Source organism: Falco punctatus (genome assembly GCF_963210335.1).
Source record: "Falco punctatus genome assembly, chromosome: 1".
Lineage (NCBI taxonomy): Eukaryota > Metazoa > Chordata > Aves > Falconiformes > Falconidae > Falco > Falco punctatus.
This window is the reverse complement of record NC_137580.1, coordinates 41,018,916-41,040,659: the sequence shown is the minus strand read 5'-3', so window position 1 is coordinate 41,040,659 and position 21,744 is coordinate 41,018,916. Positions and strand designations below refer to the sequence as shown.

The window sequence follows — 21,744 nt, the reverse complement described above, 5'->3', positions numbered from 1 at the left end:
GATGGCTATTTGATTATTTCAACCACGAAGGAAAAATGCCAGGAAGAAAAACAGGCAACTATCAAGACTATACTTTGCCTGATACACCAGTTAATCCCCACTCTCTCAGCAACCACTCTGGTCTGATAGTCTTAAGTATCAGAAGCTTTGTTGTTCTCAGGTATTTACACATGAGAAGGGATTTAGGAGACTTGCAGAAAAAGTCTCTGGCTGTGGCAACCTGTAGCAACAACATAAGTAACCACCAGGAAAACCAGGCCTATATCAAATGACTAACATTGTCTGCATGGCTGATGTTACATGGGTAACACGATAAATAACTAGATTTTACACAGAAGCTGTGGAGATGCCCTGTGATACAAGCTTTGTTAGGTGTTAGGACACCAAAATATCAAAACAGCATTTGGGACACCCAGGTTCAAATCTCAGCTTTATCACAGATCCCCTGTGAGGAGACTCTTTGGATCTTTATTTCGCTTTGTTTCAGCTTCTCACCTGTAAATAGTGAATACCACACACTTACCCTCGTCACAGAGTGCTGCTTGCCTCCCTGCCTCATTTCAGAAGACTAAGTCATTATAAGTGCAATAGGAATGACTGCTACACTTTATTTGTGGAGCACGTGATGCAACATTAAGTCCTCATCCCACAGAGATCTCATTTAGGCCAAGGTGTTGAGGGATAAAAAGAACTATGGAAGCCGTGAGGAAAGATGATTAGGACATGGGTTTATACAATCTACCTTTGATTTATGGCTTTACCTTCAAAATGCTTTCTAGGGATTTTCTCAGCAGATTACTAGCATCAAAGTTACATTTCTTCTGCTCTCCGAGATACGGACAGAGGCAGAAGTGGGTAAAAGACGCTCAGGATCACGAGGTCCCAGGTGTAAGGCAAAAGACAAGATGTTACTAAAAGAACCTGACAATAGAGTAGCTTCAGGTGGTAAGAAAACATTAAGTCATACCAGAAAATTTAACAGGAAGTGTAGGTAGGAAAGCCCCTTCTAATTAGACAGCTAGAAGTTTAAGGTTAAAAAAAAAAAAAGAAAAAAGAGTAAAGGCATTATTTCTTGCAGCCCACTGTCTTTGGACATGTCTCACAAGGACAAGTTGTCAATAAAAACACAAACCGCCCCAGCTGCAAAAGACCATAGAAAGCAATTCCCCAGTGATAGTCAAGGCTTAGCCAGGTGTCTGAGGTCCAAGATTTGTCTGTTCTTGGTTAAAACAAAACAATGATGTGCACACACACCTTAAGGTACTGCTGGATCATGGCTAGTTTCAGCCTCTTGATGGCCTCTGTGTCATCCGGATCGGCCTTGACACGTTTGCGCACTACGTCCCGTGTAAAGACGCCCACGCTATTCTGGCTCTCAGCATTGACTGGTTTACCTCGTTGGAAGAACTCCTGAGTCAGGTTATAGACCTGCCAGAGAGAGGACAGAAAGATGGACAACATGATTCACAGCAGAATCCAAGCCCCAGTCAGGATGCTTTTTTCTCCATCCAAACCCAGCACATTCAGATCACCTTCTCCTGCCAGCTTTAGAGATCAGCTTTGGCAGTTTATTGTGCACTCTGCTCCCACACCATGTCAAGTTGTGCCCGCAGCTATGCTGGTTAGAAGGTAGGAAGCCACACTTCTCTCCAGGCAAAGATAACCACCCTTGCTCACCTGCAACACGCTAGTTACTATTAAGTCATTAAGATACTACTAACTATTAAGTCATTAAGTTACTATGAAGTTATTTTTTAATTCAGGCATGTCCGTTCTATCACTTGCAGATGCCAACAGAGGCGGTCCTGCCATCTTCAGTAGCTAAAGCCTGTTGTTCAACCAGCTGTTTAGATGCTGCAGCTGGATCAGTAAGCAAAGTATGCGTAGACTGCAGAACACCTCTGCAGAACAGGTTTGTGTTTGCTACATGTAATTTCTGGCTCTGCTGAACAGTGTCACAGCCTGACTCGGCCCCAGTCTCCTTCCAAAGTCTAGGACTAGGACTGATTCAACCAGCAGGACCCACACGCTTCCTCCTGACAAGAAACCACTAGCTCTTCTCCCACCTCGGTGTCTCAGGTGCAATCCAGATTGTAGGGCCCATATATTTGAATGCTCTAGCCTGGAACCAGCCCTTCCACCCTCTCCATTATTTAGCAATAAAGCCCAGGAATCCACCAGGTGGGGGGGAATTCAGTTTCACAGTTACTTTTCTGTTGTGCCCTGAAAAATAGGAAGCAATCAACACAGGAATTTTGTATGCAGACACCTTTTACTTGTTGAGCACAAGACAGGTACAGATCCATGGAAAACAACGGCATCTCTCGTAGCCCTCCACCAAGAGCCAGCTTGAGGAAGATCTACAAGAAAAATCCCTGTCTAACAAATTGTTCCTCTTTGAAGGAGATCTTCCTGACTTTTTTTTTTTTTTTTAACCCTAGTTTTCCACTTTATGAGCTACTTAAAAGCAAGAAAACACTCATCCACCTCGGCCATCTGCTTGTGGCTGGCTGGCTAGCATCATCAGTACTTCTGTCTGTAATACTGCCAGAAGAACCTACAGTTGAATCATGGCCCTTCCTTTCCATGGAAAAACTCCGAGGGATTTTTTAACACAGGAAAGCTTTTACAAGATGCCTCCCAGAAGCACAACTCATCCCACTGATGACTTGTTTGTCCAGAATGAGTCACCTTCTCACCTATATCATGCCACAGGGGTGCACAGTACTCTCACAAGTAGAGAGGCAATATTTCTGCTTGGTGAGTTTTTCCTGTCAAAGATGGTTGATTACATTGTGATCCTTCTTTGGAGACAGATTATTCAGACATACTGAGAAGTTAAACTCAAGAGTAAATGCCTGGTAAGAAAGCAGCAGAACTGTGGCAACCTTTCCTTCAAAGGTTCCTAGAGCTTCCCATTCTCTACTGATATGGCTATTGTTTTAAATCCATGTTACAGTTTCTTCCCACTCCAATTCTTCCCAGAAGCTTGATTGTCTCTTGGGTTTTAGGAACAAAGTGAATTTGATGAGGCAAAAATAAAGGGATGATGAGGAAAGGGAGGTGGTGAGGAAAAATGCACAGCGGTGGTACGAGTGAGAGGGCAGGTCTACGAGTGAATGGAGGAAGGGGAGTAGATAAGGACAAGTAAGGGGTGAGGAGGAAATTGAAAATAAGTGAAAGAATGAAAAAGGGGGGAAATAAACTACAAAACAGAGAAGTAATCACAAGAAAAATGATTGGAACTGGTGAAGATGGAAGAGAACTGCAGACACAGATTGGGACACAGCCTTTCCAAGGAGATTTCCAAACAAGAAAGGTGAAGACCAATACCCTATATGAAATGAAGGCTTTCAGCAAAAGAAAGAAAGTAGTGCCTTTTCTGTTCCCCAATGCCAAAAGTTCTTTGGCAGTTTCAACATCCCATGGTTCTCAGGTCCACTGATTTCTGAGGCCCAAACCAATTCCAGCAAGTACAAGCTGCATAGACCTTGCGTCAGCATAATGCAGCTCAGCTTTCATAAGCCGATTGCACACTATAAGCAGCTAACGCATTCACAAGACAAGCAAAGCTGTGTTAAAACCCAGCCACCGTTTGGCCAAAAGGATAACCGAGCCATGGGTATGTTTTTATTAACCATTGTATTCTTCATTGTCCAACAGAGAAAAGAGCAGAAATGCACAGTTCTCTGTGCTGTAAACATCAAGTAAAGTCTTTCCTATAAACGTCAGTATAATCATCATTAGGATTTATTATTCTTTCTCAGAATCCCTGTTACTTCCTTGCTTTTCTCTTCTTGGGGGTGCTGAACCATTTGATGAACAGAAAGCAAAGCTATTGTAGGCAAGAAACAAAAGGAGAAACAACAGCAAGTCCAACATTGAGATATACTGTCATAATAAAAGAATCAAAACTATACTCAAAATATATTCTTTAGTGCACACATGCAGCGAACACATCCTATGTAAGAAACCATGGAAAAGGTTCACCAGAAGCCCACATTTGAGGTAGATTTCCAATGAAGTAGAAGCAGAATTGTACTGTCTGGAGTCAGAGTTACTTAGGCTTTCCCTCCCCAGGTGGGAAACTGCTTATAATAACAGAAAGCATCATCATGCCTATGGGATCACCTCTGAAGTCACTGGGAACCGGCACTTGTGAGATGTGAAAACACATTCTCCTTCAATCATTTCATCACGATGTGATGACAGAAGGGCTCCCAAGAGAGTTCAAGTGGGCTTTATCTCAAATATCCGGGTGAAAGGTAGCATCAAGAATGACCTGAAATATTCTGCTGATTTTTCTAGTTAACCCTACAAAATGTTCATGCATCCACACCGAAAGCATCACGCCTATCAGCAAGGAGAGCTACCCCATATACAGTCTAGACTCATCTCCCTTTTCTACAGATCACATACAAGCAGGAATAAGAAAAGAACAGACTGCATCAATGTCCAGCTCCTACCACGGGCAAACAATGACCTGATCATTTCTCACCCTAAAGTTCCTCAGTGTCTGGGCAGAAAAACTGGCCCCGGAAGCCTGTCTGCAAGAACCACCAGCAGAAGCAAAACACACAGAACATCTCCAGTGGCTATGCATCCTAAGCAGATTTCTTTCCCTAATTCTGAGGGTTTACATACAGTCCTGCAGGGAAATGGGGCCGAAGGTCAGAAATTAAAAGGAGATTAATGGCCGTAATCCTAAAGCAGCTCCACTTTGGCTTACATCTTCTGTCTTCCTTCTGACTGGCTCTGGGGCATCCCACAACCAGGTCTCTGCAGCGAACATGGGTTCCATCAGGGATGTCCTCTCTGTTACCTACAGGCTTCCCACCTACACGTGTTTACTACATACGTGCTCCTCCACCACAGGAAGAGGCAGTCTCTTAGGAAGAACAAATCTAAATAAAGAAGTTTCTCAGCACTGAAGAAGGTCAGGAAAGCACATCCCAATTCACACTCCTTCCTGTCAACGCCAGTGACGATCTGTAGCATTGTTTTTTTCCCCACTTGGCTTTAAAATTGCAGTGACTTAATCCCCGGTCGGTAAAAAACCCCACTGGAGATAGGTCCATGCTGTTACCAGGCCAGACATCTGTCAGTGCAATAGAGGGGCAGGGAGGGAACAGGGACTCTCCATGGCCCTTTGGTCCTGCTTTCTATGATAACACAAGGCAAGGCACTGGAGCTTAATTGGGGATGGCACAAAGCCCATCATAGGGTGGGGGTTAGAAGGGTGGAAAACTTTGTCATTCTTTGGCTGCATCCCTTCCCCAGAAGCTGTGCAGCACACAGGAGAAAGCTGACAGATAACAAGGTCATTAATTAGCTGATTGTTAAAGGGAGGGTTCCTGTGAAGCAAGTCTTTAGGGACCGAATCCTTACTGAAAAGCCTAAGTAAAAACAGGCACTTTTTCTAAATCAGGCTGGCTGATGGACTGTGAAATTCTTGGGCAGGCAAAGCCGTGTGATTTTTCACCTGCATCTCATTTGTCAAGATCACCACCTCCCTCCCACCCTTCCCTAATACCTGGGAGTTGGCCTTAAATACCTCTTTGGAGAGGGAAGTGAGGCCTTAGCACCTACAGAAGAGCAACTCTGAGATGAGTGGTCCCTATTCACATCTTCCCAGCAGTTATACACACATGTGGAGACACTGAAGCTGCAGACATCAGCCTCAAAGGGCACACTCCTGTTGCTTTTCTTTGAGAGTCCTGCAGATGTGGTATAAGCAGGCAGAAGCCAAAATCCTCCCCCAGCCCCAGGATTCCCTGTTATTCTAGCAAGAGCAGAGAGGAAGGTGAAAGATTATGAATGTGTAGCATTGACATCACACCTTGGGGAACCTTCCAGTGCTGGTGCCCACTTCCTCTGAGAGACCGACCAAACGGACTGATGATGACCCTGAGCAGGGCCAGCCCCACACAGTACATCATCTGAGGATAGTCTTAAAGCAACAGTGGCTGGAGAGCTGTTCCACCAACAGCAGGCTCAATGCCCTTTCTCATGATGCATCTCTTGGCAATGCATGATTGGGAATCCAGGTAGCTGCTCTGCAGGACTGGAGACCTTCCTTACAGGCAATTGCTCAGCTTGCTAGTGCTTTCACTGAGGAGGATTTGGGTCACCTCGATCACAAGCCTGTGACATATCTTGACTGACTTCAATGCAGTGCAACAGCCTCTCAGTTACAGCAGCCTCTCACAGGGAACTCTCTGCTACAGAAATGAAGAGCTGAGCAGTCTTACTGCTTCGCTTCCTCATAACCAAATAAAGACTTGTGAGGTACCCCTACAGCTATCAAAAATTCAGGCTACTGCAAACAAAAAAGCAGCAAAACTTGTATTAAAGTAGAAGCCGCCAGCCAAAAAAGATTGGACAAGTGCCTGGAAAAAGTGTAAGGACTTTCCAAATGCACTAACGAGGCAAAGCACTGGAGGTACTGGAGTGCCTTGCCTTTCACACCAGGAGAATTCAGCACACAGAGGAGAAACCTTCCCTTGCTTAGACTCCAGCTCCAGTGACTCCCCACACACACATGAAACACTCGAGGGAGACCCTCTGCCCTTTGCATTCACAAGAATTTGGTGTCCAGATGACAAGATAACTGGGGCTGGAGAGATACAGATGGAGAAGCAGAGCTGAAAGCATATGCTCGAGCCCAAGAAGCACATGGCAGCAGCTGCAGGGAAAGAAGGGCAGTGTGTGAGTACATGGGAAGTGAGCCAGCTGTGCAGGAGAGGGCAAAAGTATTTGAAACTGTGACAAATTTAGCCCCGTTCATTCAGGACTACATTTTCCACTGTTAATGCCAGCGCTCCATCCCTGATTAGGCTTTGCATCCATCATGTGGTTGCTGCTTGTTTTGTTGGGTGGGTTTTGGGTTTTTTTCCTTTGAAGTCAGGACAGCTCGTGTCACAGCCTTTGCTTTCTCAGCCTCTTCTAACGGGGGAGATGCAGCCTGAGAGATAAGATGACATGATGGTGGGATTGCTAACAGCAGGCTGCCTCAAGGATCTGAGAAGGGTCTTGGGAGCTTCTATGAGGCAAGGGAGGAGCCTGACCTCAGGATCTGGTGATCGGTGAGATGGCTTTTTACCCTAGACAACTTTAAGGTGTTTTGTTAAAACCTTTCAAAAAAACAGAGATGCAGAACTGCAGACCAAATTCCTACTGTTCCTCCCCAGCACCTGTTTCATCACCAGTTAAAGCACCAGTGTATTGGCCAGCCAGGACGAAACAAAATGATGGAATGTACTCTAGTGAAAATGCAATAATAATAATAATAATAATAATAATAATAATAATACAAGCTGAGGCAGCAGGGGACTCAATGAAACACAAAACAGAAATGCCCCAGGCAGACTCAGCATGTGTAAACAGAAACATTCTCTGCCCTTTATGCCAGAAAATAAGGTCCCCAAAGCTTGCACATGCTCCTGGCCACCCACCCACCGGGGCACTTTTATCTCATACAGTCTTTTTTAACTGAAGATTTTCAGATCATGTAACCCACCTTAATTCCCACTTTTCCTACACAGTGCAGGGAAGAAACCACAATCGACTGTCTTAAATCACTAAAGATTGTCCAACCTAACACCCCAAAGAGGCTGGGACAAGATGCTCAACAAAACCATGAGCTGCCCCTGCAAGCAATTCCAGCACACTTTGAAGGATGACAGAGAAAGCACCTCCTCAACAACAGCAATTAAGAGGTTGGCTGATGTCTTCTTCTCGGCTTAAGCTGTCCCTTATTTTTTTATTGCAGAGAGTAGCTGTAGACATTTTCACAATCCATAAATGTGAAAGCCTTTTCTGTCTCCTAGTGATAAAGATATCCTGTGGCAACGATAAGCTAATTACATGTTGCATAAAGATTAACTTTTAATGTGTTGTTCTCTCATGTCACTGGCTGTTCCCTTTCTCTTGCTTTAAAAGAAAGGGTAGATTTACCAAATTAATAATTTCTAAAACACTGGCACCTTGTTATAGCTTTTATCTTATTGGCTGTATCTCAAAGCTAAGTAGCTCTCATCTTTGTGTTCTCTTCTCATTTCAGTCTGCTTGCCTCTGAACACCCTCCCTTTGCTGGACGTTTTCATATCATCTTTGAGACAGGATGATCACCAAGCACTGCATGCAGTTTGGCAGTGTTCCATTTACATAAATAATGCTGCTCACTGCAGCATTTTCACTTTCTCTCTCCCTCTTTTCTAGTCTTAGTTGCTGTTAATTTTGCTCCACACACACTTCACCTGTATTTTTCCTGGCTGGCTCTGGTTCTTTTTCTATCCAGTAACTGGAAAAAGTTGTTCAGATTAATTATCTCCACCTGCCTATGTCCAAAAAGAATTCCCTCCCTAACATGGGTTGCTAAGATTCCTTCCATATTGAGGTTTTTTTTGAAATTCCTACTACCACTCCCTAAAATTAAATACTTTTGCGCAATCCCATCACAGGTTCCAGTTCAGAGACCGAGGAGAGTGTCAGAAGTCTTCTAAAAATAAATAAATAAATAAATAAAATCCCCATTTCTGCTCCCCATTCAGTTCTTGGTAATTCTTTACAGCTACAGTGACTTTTCTTTTGGTGGCTTTCTAAATGCTTATGGACACATTTTTAAACATGAAGTATGCAAGAGTAACCTGAATCTAGTGTGTGTTTACCCAAGCGTCAAATACGGGTGAATTTCACTGTCAGATGAAAATCTGAAGGTTTTAGGCATGGCTACAGCCTGATGAAAACAATAATGTTTTGCTCTGTTTTATATAACCCACTGAGAGATCACATTACCTGGAAGACTAGATATTCTGCACTGACCCCTCCTAAATGTACTTCATAAGTGACATGACAAAAGTGTGGGGAATAATTATAATTAACTTCGGCAAGCCTCCTTCTTTCACTTCACTCTACCTAAGGCCAAATCTTCCTACTGAAAGTAGAGAGAATTAATACCAATCATTCATGTGTGCTCAACACACAAATCAGTAAGGAACCCCATTTCCCCTCTGAAAGAAATACTAGGATGACAGCAGCAGTGCTAAGTTACAAGAAAGTAAAATTGGCCTTTTTTGTCAGACTAACACTAGCTCATTGCTTTTTTAGCAGAGGTTAACCCTTCCACCAAACATGCATTTGCATTTCCATCTTGCAGCCTTTTATTTAGTATGCTTAGATTCTGTGTCTGTAGTTTGGTTGGGGTTTTTTTCTGTTTGGATCTTCTGCCACATACTGAGGCCCTCATCTACACTGAACCAAAGAGGACATCACTGGACATTGATCAAAAGAATAACCTTAAACTGAAGTCCACACTGGTCTGAATCTACCAGAAAAGATGTTCCTCTCCTTTTGATGCAAGAAAACTTGCAATTCCTACAATACTGCACTGACTTTGGCACACTACGGTATTTATAACATCAATAAAATATCACAGGGCTACAATATTTAGCTGGTTTTGCATTCTACTTTGTTTTACAATTTGATCCCTCCTCTACTCCTAAGTAGCTCATTCTAGAGCAAATGACTGGATCTTCCCAGCAACAGTTGCTGGAAGCAATTAAATTGATGACAAATGTGGGAAGATTGTTCCTTCTGACAACGGTGGTTAATCCCACATCAGGGAAAATAGGTTATAGGTAAGCTGATAAGAGCAAACTAAGTGTTGACTTTTTTGCAAAGAAATTAAAGATATTACTGGGTTTCTACCTTTGTCCAGTACCAGTGCTTTGTCCAGTTGTAACTGTCAAGAGGTCTCACCATTTCAGGCAAACCTACAACCTACACAAAGCAGCTGAATACCAACCTCGTTGTATAAATCACTGAATTCTTCAACCACATCTTTCGGGATCCTTTGCCCATTGTTGGTAAGATGATAAGCCACCCCATTCTTGGAGTAAAGACTGATCCGTCCAACACTTCGCTCACCATCGGTAGTCTCTTCAAGTAAACCATTATCTTCTGCTAGATGATAGACTGGGTTTCCATGTGAACCATGAATCCACGTAGCTCCCAGTTCAAAAGTGGCGTGCCCTGTAGGAAAGTAAACCAAGGAAACTAGTCACTGAAGCCCATTTTCCTGAAAGCTTGTCATGCTCAACCCACAATAAAATGTACATGTGCAAAAGCAGAACAATTGCCCAAGGACAACACATTTGAACATCACTTAAGTGAACTTTCTCTGTTAGAAGAGGGCAATGGCAGTGTTCTTCAAACTAGTCCTTTGGGATACAAGTTTAGATAGTACTAGGAGGATGGGATGTTTCCAACAGAGACACATCACAGTGACACACCTCTGATACTTAAAGGTAAAATTCAGAATCTTCTAGGTTCCTGGCTCTTACATGGTTGTTGCTAGCTGCTCTATCCTTCCTATTTGACCTTTCTCAATCTTCTCTAAACCTGCGCTTAAGAACAGATCAGACAGCAGAGGATGTCCTGCCCAAGTTGCAGAACAAGCCATGTACTAGTGAAGGGGGCATGGGAAGGAAAAGAGCTGTAAGAAGCCACACTGCACTATTTCAAGAAGGGCATATAAGGATATTTACATAAATATTATAGTTGTTGGGAAAGAATAGAGTACCTAAAGACTTCAAATATCCACTGTATTCAAGAGGAGGGGATGGATACCCAGACACAGGAAGAAAAGCATCTACAACAGGGAGATGTAGGAAATTTTGGATGGCCCTGGGATAGCAACATTTGCCTGCACACTGAACCTTGTCCTGTGATTAAAAATGCACATTATTTACAAATATACCTCAGATTAAGCACAATACAAAATTGCATTTCCATTCCTCAAATGAGTAAATGGGTTATATTTTAGTATTTATGCCTTTGAAAATTTCTATCAGGTTTCTTAAAAAGATGCACTATCATGTTAAACGCCAAACACATTTAGTCTTCATCACCTATACTCTCTGTCTGCAAAATACAAAAAGTTTGGTCAGTCCCACTCTCTCCTCCCTTATAATTAATGGGGCTTACACCAGGGCTCTCACTCCATTAAGCCAGTGCTGCCATGTTTAGGCTGGTGGCACAGGGAGATGTTCAGCAGCTGAAAGGAGGTGCTAAAAATAAGCTTGGGTCATGTCCTCCACCCACATTTTTACAGATTCTCAGAAGAAAGAGCAACTAACTGTTTTAAAGTCTGACAAAGCCGTGTTCTCCCAATATCCCAGCCAACACTATACTGTGCAGTTCACTCTGCAGAGGTGTGTGAATGCCTGATTAAGTGGGATAGTTAATAGGATCCTGCTTGACGAAGAAAGGACCATGCAGTTACTAGCTATCATATACTGTTTAACATGTAAATATATGCTCAGACAGAAAGACACTGCAGCACTACGCTATAACGCAGTCAAGTTTAATGGGTAAAAGCTCCAAGAAATGCTACTCTCCAGCTGAGACACTGCCTCCAATGGAAGCTCCACATTATCTTGTTTTTCAAGCAGACAACCATCTCATCATTAAGGTGCATGCTGATTGCCCTTCAAAATATATTATAGGACTTGACAGCACAAGATTTCTATGTGTACCTAAAACAAGGCATGTGCCTCAGAGTGTGCAGCATGGAGTCACAAATGTGTGAATATTTAAGCCACCACAAACTCCAATACACTCCCAGAGCACCCAGCCTAGTGGAAATGACTGCTGTACATTGGCAGCTAAAGGTACAAAGCTCATAAATATTGCATGTGGCAGTCACCTTGTTAATGCAATCCTCCTGAGAGTCATCACATGCCAGATCAGCAGCAGGAATACTGCCTGCTGCTTTATGTCAGGAGCTTGCTCTCTGCTACACTAACAATCCTCTTGTATATAGCTCTTATTTATGGGGCACCTGATCTTTGAAAGAAAAAAAAATTCCAGCAGGTCCCACTGTGTTGGTGCTGGGTAACAATGTGTTCCAAGTTCTCCTGTTTTCAGTAGCTGTGTGGAATATAAACAAATACCAACAAATTAAAAACAGTCATTCTACCTGTAACGCTTAGAAACTCACAATCATCTCTACCAAGCAGATAAGCCAACTGTTACTTAGTGTAAGTTACATGATAAATTATTTAAAAGCGTAAAATTAAATAACATCTTTTTAAATAGAGGTGGCTAATTTACTTTCAGGGCCTTAAAAGATTTTAGTTTCAATATTAACATACTTCAAATGCACCATCCAATACAACAAAAAACAGACAAAATCTGCTTCCTATTCTGTGAATATAATTACTGAGAAACAAGCAGCAGTCAAAATAGGCCTATACACAACTATACACCATACCAGTAATTTTCTAAAGTAATACACAGATCGTGTATCAAGCCTTCTGAATACGCACAGAACTTTCAGATTTCCCATTTCAGCCCTGACTATTTCTTGGGTGTCCTGTCACGAAATATCCATGGTGGATATATATGTTATAGATCATGTACAAGAAACACGCATAGAATCCACAAACACACAAACCCTCTGCCTCACCTGTGCTAGAAACAATGAATAAACCTCTGAAAATCCAAATTATTCCTCCCTGTGCCGAGTAGCAACATACTCTATGCAGCTGAGGGAAAATACTATCCCTTGCAAGATACAGCTCAGTGAGAGTGGAAGTATTAGGATAGAACCCTGAGAAGGTGCCACCATAGCTCTATTCAAGATTTGCACTGGATCTTTAGTCATGTGTACAGATAGAGGAGTGGCCAGAGAAGTTCAACATTCAAATGCCATTTACAGAAGCAGATCAAAAAGTTTGTATGTTGAACATCCAGAAGAACCACTTCTGTAACAGTTTCTTGTAAGCTTTAGCCAGTTGTGAGAAATGAGCCGGTCTTGCATGCCCCAGGTGCAACCTTGCTGGCTCCAGGGAATACAGAGGAAGAAAACCCAGCCCAGGATCAGGCTTCCCTTTTGCCCTCATACCAGGGAATAAGGAGGCCCTGAGTACATGCTGCTTCTGAAGATCTCACCACCCAACAGAGCTCCAAAATTGTTTGGCTAAAGGGCATGCGAATCTGCAAAGCACAGATGGGGCCATAACACAGACCCACCTGGGAGAGAACTGCAGTCCACACCCACACAGTGTAACTCTGATGGTTTGCAGAGGATAAGAAAAGACAATTAGTTTGTAGTTTTAAGAAAGGTATTAAAAGATCAAGACTTTGGTTTCCTGGTCCTCTGCTCTGCAAATAACAGTTACATCTACCAAGTGCAAGACCTCCACCAGACTGAAAAGCCTGCTCTTGTCTCACGTTAGCCAAGAAGCGCTGATGAACGGGAGGAAGCAGATGCCCTGCAACAGCAAAGATACAAGTAACTGGTGAAGATGTCTAAAGGTGAGAGAATTGGTCTCAAAACTAGTACAACAAAACTATTTCACAGGTGCACTGACAAAACAATATATTGCTCCCTGAAGATTTTGGGTCTTTAACACTTCCCTCCTCTCACAGACATGATCCAGGATATTTTTAATACAGTGTATTGTGAGTAAAGGACACACTTCCCATTCTAACTTCTGTGCCAAGTCTCAGCAGAATGTAAAGTGCCCTGTTCAAGCCCTGGAGATTCAATTTGTCCGATTGCTTTTTCACTCATTTCCCTTCTGCAAGTTCATGGGACACTACTGTTTATTTACTGTGGTGAGTTTATCAAATAAAAAATACTAAGTGATATAAGCACCTGACAAATAAAAAGGAGGGCAGCAAGAGGCCAAAGTTAATAAATACGGAGTGTGACCAGAAACAGAACTAGTTAATTGAAATCAGGAAGGCAATTCGGTAAAAGTGAAGAGCTTTTTGCCTCCTGCAGAGAAGAGACAGGCAATGCCCTTCTAGATACCAGGGAAAGTTTCATTGACTACTGTGCTGCAAAGGGCAATGTTTGTTCCAGTAGTTTTGCATTTAAAGATGTTACAAGCCCTTCCAATTGACACGGCATTAAAATATCCTGTGTCCGCACCTTTATTACACGCAGAGAAAGGAAGCTGCAGAGGTAGGAAAGCTGCAAATCAGGATGAAAGGATATATTGAAGAGGTTTTCCCAGCAGTCTGAATCACAGTGGGTAGTGCCCTACACAGTAAATTAGTTCTAGGGAAATGAATGGGGCTATTTGTGAAACAGAATAGCTTGGAGCTTGCCCCTTTGCGAGTAATGGAAGTCACTGAGAAATGGCCGTTCACTAGCCAGGGGATTTACTGACTGCTCCTAGTCAAGAGTCAAGCTTGAAAAAGTTGGTGGAACCTGTCTCAATACAGTTACTTAACCACAGAATGCTTCCCACAGACCTGAGAGACACAGCTCTTCCTGTATGGGTGAAAACAATCACAGAGATCTTAATTTCATAGAAACATGGTTTTGGAGCAGCCCTCCTTCAGAAGAGATGCACAAACTAGCTCAGACTCACCCACCCACCCCGAAAAGAGCCCAAGGATTTATGATCCTGACAACATCACTCCTCAAATAACCTTTTGCATGTGCACACTGAATGAAAAAGCACATTTCTAAGGTCAAATTAGCCTAATGACAGCACAAAGCCCTGCTACCAGAATAAAGAAAGCCCAGTGCATTACTCCCAAAATGCTGCTCTTACCAAGTTTCACACTTTGTACACGGCCTCCAATTCGGTCAGTCGCCTCAAGGATAGTTACATCCGTGAAACCGCTTTCCAAGAGCGCTTTCGCTGCTGACAGGCCTGCAAGCCCAGCACCAATAACTACTATTCGAGGCTGTCGTTTTCTCCGTAGGCCACTACTAAGAGGATCATCCGTGCTGTCTGCAGATATTTCACAACTTTGCATGCCGTCCAAGCTCTCTTTCTAAGGAACCTATGGAAAAAGCAAACAAGTGTGTTCAGAGAACTCGGCTCAAACTTATCCTCTGCCGTTAAAAATCCTAAGGAAGTCTGAAAACAAAAAAAAACCCACAAACAAACAACACAAAAGTCTAGCAGAAAAGAAAACTTGTGAACTAGACCAAGTCTTCAAACTGGGATGCATAGGAAGGATAACTGAGGTCAAACTGGGATGCAACAACTTTTTGTCCTGAAGCACCAGCACTGGAAACTCCAGAAATCTCCACCCTCTTGTACCATGTAGACCAATTCCAGAGAAGTCAAAGGATTTTCAAACTCCCATCTCTTTATATAACCTTCAAAAGCGGCAATTTTGTGGTAAAGACTTTTTTTTTTAAAAAAAAGAATGAAAGAAAACCACATGCTCAGTGCCGACATGCCCCACAACACAGTGATGAAGCTTCACTTTGCCTCTGTGGCAACCTCAAAGCATAAGCTTTAGATCATATAACTAGGGGACTAGGTAAAGAGGATTTAGCTCAAAGCATGGAGATCAGATATCAAACCGATGATTACAGAAATGGTACAGACGGAAAAATGTTTCAACTGATGAAAGCCAACAAGGGCCAGCTCAAGAACGCCCAGCCACATGATGCAACCCCTGGAGCCAACACTGTCCAGCCACATCAGGATCTGCCTCAGCCTTTGATGAAGAGCAGTTCAAACCCATCCCAGTCCTGACTAGTCCAATTCTATCTCCAGCTACAGAATGCACCTGACTGCTCCTCCAAGCAGCATCCTGTTTTTCTTTGCAAACTCCTCAAAGCCATCTCTTTAACTGTGCATACCCTTAGTTGTCAGGCCCATCACCTTATTTTAGTACACATCCTGAGTCCATGATTAAGGTTAAATTTTAATCAGGGATCACCAATGTAGGATGTCTTTGTACACGAATGTCAATGTATAGTCATCTGGTTCTGGGTAGGTTCACACCTGCCCTCAAGAGCACAAAGGAACAGGGTACAGAGACCCATACTCTACCAGGCCCAAGAAGACATCAGTCCTGACTTGCAAAGGACGAATCCTGGGCTGTGTGTTCATCACCCCTTGAATCATCTAGAACCCAGTGATTTAGATAGAGTGCACACATCATTCCCAAGCTTACTGTCCTCCCTACCCAACACTTACTGAATGCAGACAAATCCAAGGAGATAGTATGCTGCCTCTACCTGTTGCCAAGCTACTGGATACACCTTCTGAGCTCTTCTCCAATTTGCCCAACACCTGGCCAGCATCAAAGACTCCTGCTCCTCTCTTGCAGCACCAGGAGAGACAAACTTTTGCACTTAAGACACTGCTGGACTATCACAGTATACGGTCATGCATATTAATTAAGTACAAAGCAATAGTGGTTTCATCTGGACAGTCCCTTTTTCTCCAGGATCTTGAAGAATTTATGTATGTTGACCAAGCATCTATCTCCTGCCCTCTGTAAGAGACACCAGACTGCAGTCAGCAGTGATTTAGGCAGTGGTATAAAAAGTAAAGTGGTCCTGCCGGAGCTCTTGACATCTATTTTGAAAATGTTTCGTTTCAACTGGAACAACTTCAGCTCAATCCACCCTATCTGGGCTCACCTGCAAAAGAGATCAGCACAGTGCCTGTAACAAGCTCTGCTTCTGCCAGTACAGCTCGTTCCAACTGCCTCTGAACAACGGAACAGGTGACAATGAGCAGCTCTGCCTGCAGCCATGCTAAAAACTTCTACCTGCAACCACAATCAATCATCTCACTGTTTTCACCTCCTGACTAACAGATCTCAGCTAGCAGATGTTTATCATAGGGAGCCAGACATTAGTGTTTGGAGAGTTATTTCCAAGCTGAAGTCAAAACATGTCAAGCATCTGATGCTTTCTAGTCCATGGTGAAAGAATCCGTCACGAATCATGGTCATTTGACAGGCAGAAAAGCTGTGAGCAGCCAAAACCAGGCACTGGACTTAGTCTGAGCAAGCTGGATTCAAAACCAGTACAACAGTTTAAAGAAGTAGCAGTGAACGATTTCTTCCCTGTTCCACAAGAAACAGTAAGATCTGGAGCAGACAGGATAGTGGAGGGTGCAAAGCTCCCTCCCTACCGTAGCTTGGTGAGATGGGCCAAGTTTCCAGTTGCAAACACCTTGAGACTTGTCTCTACTTGACTCTGATGTTGATTCATTGCTTTCGTGGACTTCCCCCATCTTGGACAGGAGTGTTTTGTTCTTTTTTATCTTAATCCACTCTGAAAGTGGATTTTCAGAATGGGCTAAGACAAAGAGGAACATGGCACTCCAGATATGGAGGGCCTCCCTTGAGAGTTAGCTGGGAACTGCTCCATAATGTGTAGGTGAAATCCTCACCAGTCAGAGGCTGATACAACGACAAGCCCGCTCCCCAACAGACTCCCACAAACAGAGATAAGGGATAACATTCTAGTTAAAAGCCCAACTATAAAAAAAGGAAGCATCACTTTTCTGTATTTACCAGTGCAGGACAATGGGAAGGAGCTGGGTTTCCTACAAAGAAATGGATTTTTCCACCACCTTCTCTTGAGGCTGAGCAAAGCCACATTTCTTGGGCCCTGTCAATCACTGGTCCTTTACTTCCCCTCCCACACATCTCAATTTATCAACTTTTAATCTAACAAGATGGGAAATCAAATTTCTCTGGGTTCTTTTAAGATCTTAAGATGGGCCCCAAACATTGGGATCCCTGTATTCAGAGCTCCAAGAAAGTCTACCACCAGGATATGAAGGGAAAAGCGGTAAAGTTTTTAAAGAACTGCAACAGCAAGTCACGTGGAAAAGTCTGGTGTTGGTACAAAGAGGAATGACCGTCTCCTGGCAGCACCAGCTTCCAGCAGTAAGTCCAATAAAGACTGTAAGGGAGAGATAATGTCCAGACCACTGAGTCTAACAACCCCCGGGGCTTCTCCCCATTGCATTTGCCAACTCCTTTTTCCTTTTTGAATCCCTCTATACTTCTGACCTTCACAATAATGTTGTGGTGAGGAGCTCTGCAGTCTACTAACCTTGTGCAAATATTAATGTCCTTTTGGTGATTTCAAAACTCCTACTGAAAATTGAGGACATCCCCCAAAACTATGTTGTAAGAAACAGTCATTCCTTGTTCACATTCTCCTCAGTGCTAAGAACGCTCAACATATGATCCTAGTTATCACTTCTTCAGGAAGAAATAAATCTTAATCTGGCTAGTCCTTCCTCATTTGTAAACTATCATAAACGCACAGCTGAAATAAATCTTGAAGACATTTCTAGTAAGAGTTACTACGACCCATAGACATTCTACAACACTCTCTACTTCTCATCCAGTCTCCAGATAGCACTTCAATGCATCTATTTTAATTGCCACCATAAAGGAACATATTTTCTGCCACCTACATCCTGCAGGAATTACTCTAGTTAGCTCAGTTCTTTAAGTACAGCTTTCTCACTCCTGGTTTCAGCAAACTCATGCAAATTCTTCACATGAAAGCTTCAAGAAAATGTTTTCCCCTCCTGTTTCAGCATTTTAAGACTGGATTAGGTGACCTGTCTAGACACATGAGAAAATAACAGGGTATTTTGTGTGTACAGAATCCTGATTTAAAAACCATCCTTAATTAGCCAACAGCCTTTACCGTATGATCGGCAGGGGAAGGCAATTAAAATTTAACAAGACCTTGGGCTTTCCAACCAGGATACATGCTCCACTGTGAAATGAACGGACAATAAAAATATATGAATCCCCACTACACTTTATTTCAGTATCAATTACACACGCTATTAGGCGCGTAAGTAAGACAAGCACATAAAGTACAATCTATTATGTGCAATGCTCTACCTTCACTACTTGTCTGGCCACCACTTAGGGCTTCAGCCACTTAATATTACCAGGTCCTCTGACACAAAAATAGTTTGGCTTTTTACTTTCTCTTGATTGCCAAAAAGGGTTGTTTTGGTGGTTGGTTTTTTTCATCACAGGGTAAGAGGTGTGTTAGCTGTAGTACTATGAATCTCTCCGAGGCTGTAATTTTACTTTGTACCCATCTAAGAGCAAGTGAAGTACTAAATCATAGCTTCACTAAAGTTCCCACTGCTTTGTCTTGCTTATACCTTTGCTGTGTGACAGCTAACAGGCCCCTATTACCCACAAGAAAAAAAGTTAGCCAACCTTCCGTCTTAAAATTACAGCTTTGATCCTTTTACCTCTTGCATATCTAAGTGTCTTACTCATGATATTTTAATCACTTCTTCTTCCAGACCTGCTCCCCTTTATCAATCTCTATTGCCATTTTGCCCTTGCCTTCCTAGGTGCTACAACCCTTTGTTCGTTCTTTCTCACTATCACCCATTTCCTTCATTCAAAAACACCCCTGTAAAAATCCCTAAAATCACACACACACCCCCCAAAAAAAAAAAAAAGAAATCCTGAGCACAACTGCTGTTTCCCAGCAAGCAGACAAATCTTTGCAAAAACATATTTTCTAAGATGGGCAACATTCTACCAACCCAGAATCACAAGTTTCCATTTCTGTCATTTGTACCCTTCAATCCTACGAGCTCCCCATCCCTTCATCTCTGCTGATCTTAGCTATGTGCCAAGCCCACTGACAGCTCCCAGGGAAATGACTTTTCATCTGCACAGAGGAGCCTTGTTAGCTTTCAGAAGGTCTTCACACCAGAGCTATCCTAGCAATAACTTAGAAATTATTTTGAATAGATTCTTATGCTTCATCTTTTTAATAAGGATATATTCTGGATACACTCCCTTTAACAGAGAGTTCCTTCTACTTACTTAAGTTACAACGGCCCCACAGACAATGGCAACCTAGAAACAGCATGAATGTAAACATCACATTAGCCTTCTCTACCTTTAATCCAGCAGCAATAGCAATAAAGTTCAGAGGTATGTCCACTTCATGATTTTTTTTTTTTTTCTTATTTTGCCAGTAAAACCTGGCAGGTCACAAGGAAGAAGCCAGAGAATTAAGACAGTTCACAACTGCCCTCCTTATTACAACAATACTCTCTAATCAGGCTATTCTTCTAGGACCCTTAAGAAAAAGGTCACCGAGGCTCCAACAATTTAAAAATACAAAACAAAAATAAACAAAAACGTTTCTCAAGGAAATCTGCTATTCTTAGCTCAATCAAATACTTTTGTGGTAGTACTGTCTTAGCCGTAATTACACAAATACTCATACAAGGCAACGTGCTCGCATGCGTAAAGGCTTGTCTGGTAGTTGGTTGGGGGGGTTTGGTTTGTTTGTTTTTTTTTTTTCTACCAGGATTGGCTGGTATTAAAAGAAGTGACCTTCCTCTCCTTTCAGATTTCATGTAACACAGCACCACAGCTGCAAGCTCCCAGCTTACCAGAGACTCCAATCATGGTCATCCCAGCTGGGACTCGTCTCACCCCATGTCATCATTTTGGTGTCCAACTTCCATCTTCTGCCTGCAGCCTTTCAGGTGATGGAGAGGAGGAGTAATCCATCCTGCTGACCTTTGCCACACCTATCTTAGGATGGGCAAGCTGAAAGGAAGATTCCAGACTAGTTTAAGACAATCACCTAACTCTTCTGAGTCCTCTTACATCAGCAGTTTAGCTAGGATCAGGAGTTTGCTTTGGAGTAACCTTAACACCCCCACCTCCTATGCCTTCATTTGTGCTGTGCAATGGTATCAAAGCAACCTAACAGCTTCACTCCTTGTGGATGAAACTGAACTACGAGATGCATTTCAAGAGAGCCAAAATATATCCCAGCCACTAAGGGGCATATATTATGGGACTAGAGTACTGTAAGTCCAACCTGGAGCCTCTGGGGACACACACTTACAGACATGGGAACCTCAGCACTGACTCTTCCACTCAACATTTCACCTCATATTACCATGACATACTGATCTAGAAATAGTTTTCGACAGCTAAAATCGGGTTGAGAGGAACTGTACCTCCAGAAGAGGCAGCCAGTGGCTATACTTCCATGTGCTATTCCAAGAATTCTGCACAAGGATGCCGTTTTCTTTCCTAACCACACTATTTGCCTGAATTTCTTGGTCCTTCTATAGTTAGTATGAAAATTTTCAATTCAACACAAGTGTAACAGCCAGTCTGGAGGGTGAGAAATGCATCATCAACACAAACTAACTCTCTGCTGACCGCACAGACCAAGAAGCTCCAACATAAATCAACCAAAATTTACCAGGAGTCACTTCATTCCCTCTAGGTTTTTAATTGATGGGAATTAAGCATCATCCTTAGTCAGAAACCTAAACAGCAATATTCTGTGTTTTTGAAAGGAACACAGATAAAAACAACAAGACTTCATTTCAGTTGAAAGACTAAATGGAAGCACAAGGAATAAACACACTACTATTTTATTTTTAAGTGCAACTACTCAAGATACTATCAACACATGAAGGGGCACGAAATATACATGTATCTGTAACGCACATTTTTCAACACAGTCTGAAAGTGTTTACAAACTGAGAATACTTGACACCAAAGGATTAATTCAATCTAAGCAGAGACAAAGTGAGACTGAGCAACCAAGACCAGAAGACAGAAAAATTCAGAACAGAAATAAGATGGCTACTTGTAACACTGACACTAATCAGTTGTTGAAATACTTTTCACTAAAGACAGAGAGTATACTGCTTGAAGCTTTTAAATCAGGATCCAATATCTCATAGACTACACACTCCGGTCCCACCAGAAGACAGGGTTGTGGTGCTAGAAATGCTCCTGCCCATTTGATGGAGATGGCCAGGGCAGATCTGCAAGATGAAACTTTCTGGCCTTTGCACTTCAGGAATCTACTATGGTGCAGAACTGTATGTTTCTGAGCACATGCATTATTAGCATAGTTTTGCAGAGATGGAGTGCACAAGCAGGTGGTTTCCAGTGATGCCTAAGGAATGGAAATTTGCA

General features: G+C 42.7%; 1 protein-coding gene across 3 annotated transcripts in view; it reads right to left on the bottom strand.

The window, feature by feature from the left end:
• Positions 1–21,744, bottom strand: part of SMOX (spermine oxidase) — a 56,341-nt gene that overhangs the window by 10,648 nt on the left and 23,949 nt on the right. For 2 of the 3 annotated variants that reach the window (XM_080396771.1, XM_080396772.1), the window contains exons 2-4: positions 14,574–14,808; positions 9,806–10,032; positions 1,255–1,428 (exon numbers count right to left, since the gene is read on the bottom strand). In XM_080396771.1, coding sequence (XP_080252897.1) covers positions 1,255–1,428; positions 9,806–10,032; positions 14,574–14,781 — 609 coding nt within the window. In that variant the 5' untranslated portion in view covers positions 14,782–14,808. Of the gene's footprint in view, positions 1–1,254; positions 1,429–9,805; positions 10,033–14,573; positions 14,809–20,186; positions 20,347–21,744 lie in introns of those variants that run through there. The other variant, XM_080396773.1, reaches the window with a different exon arrangement.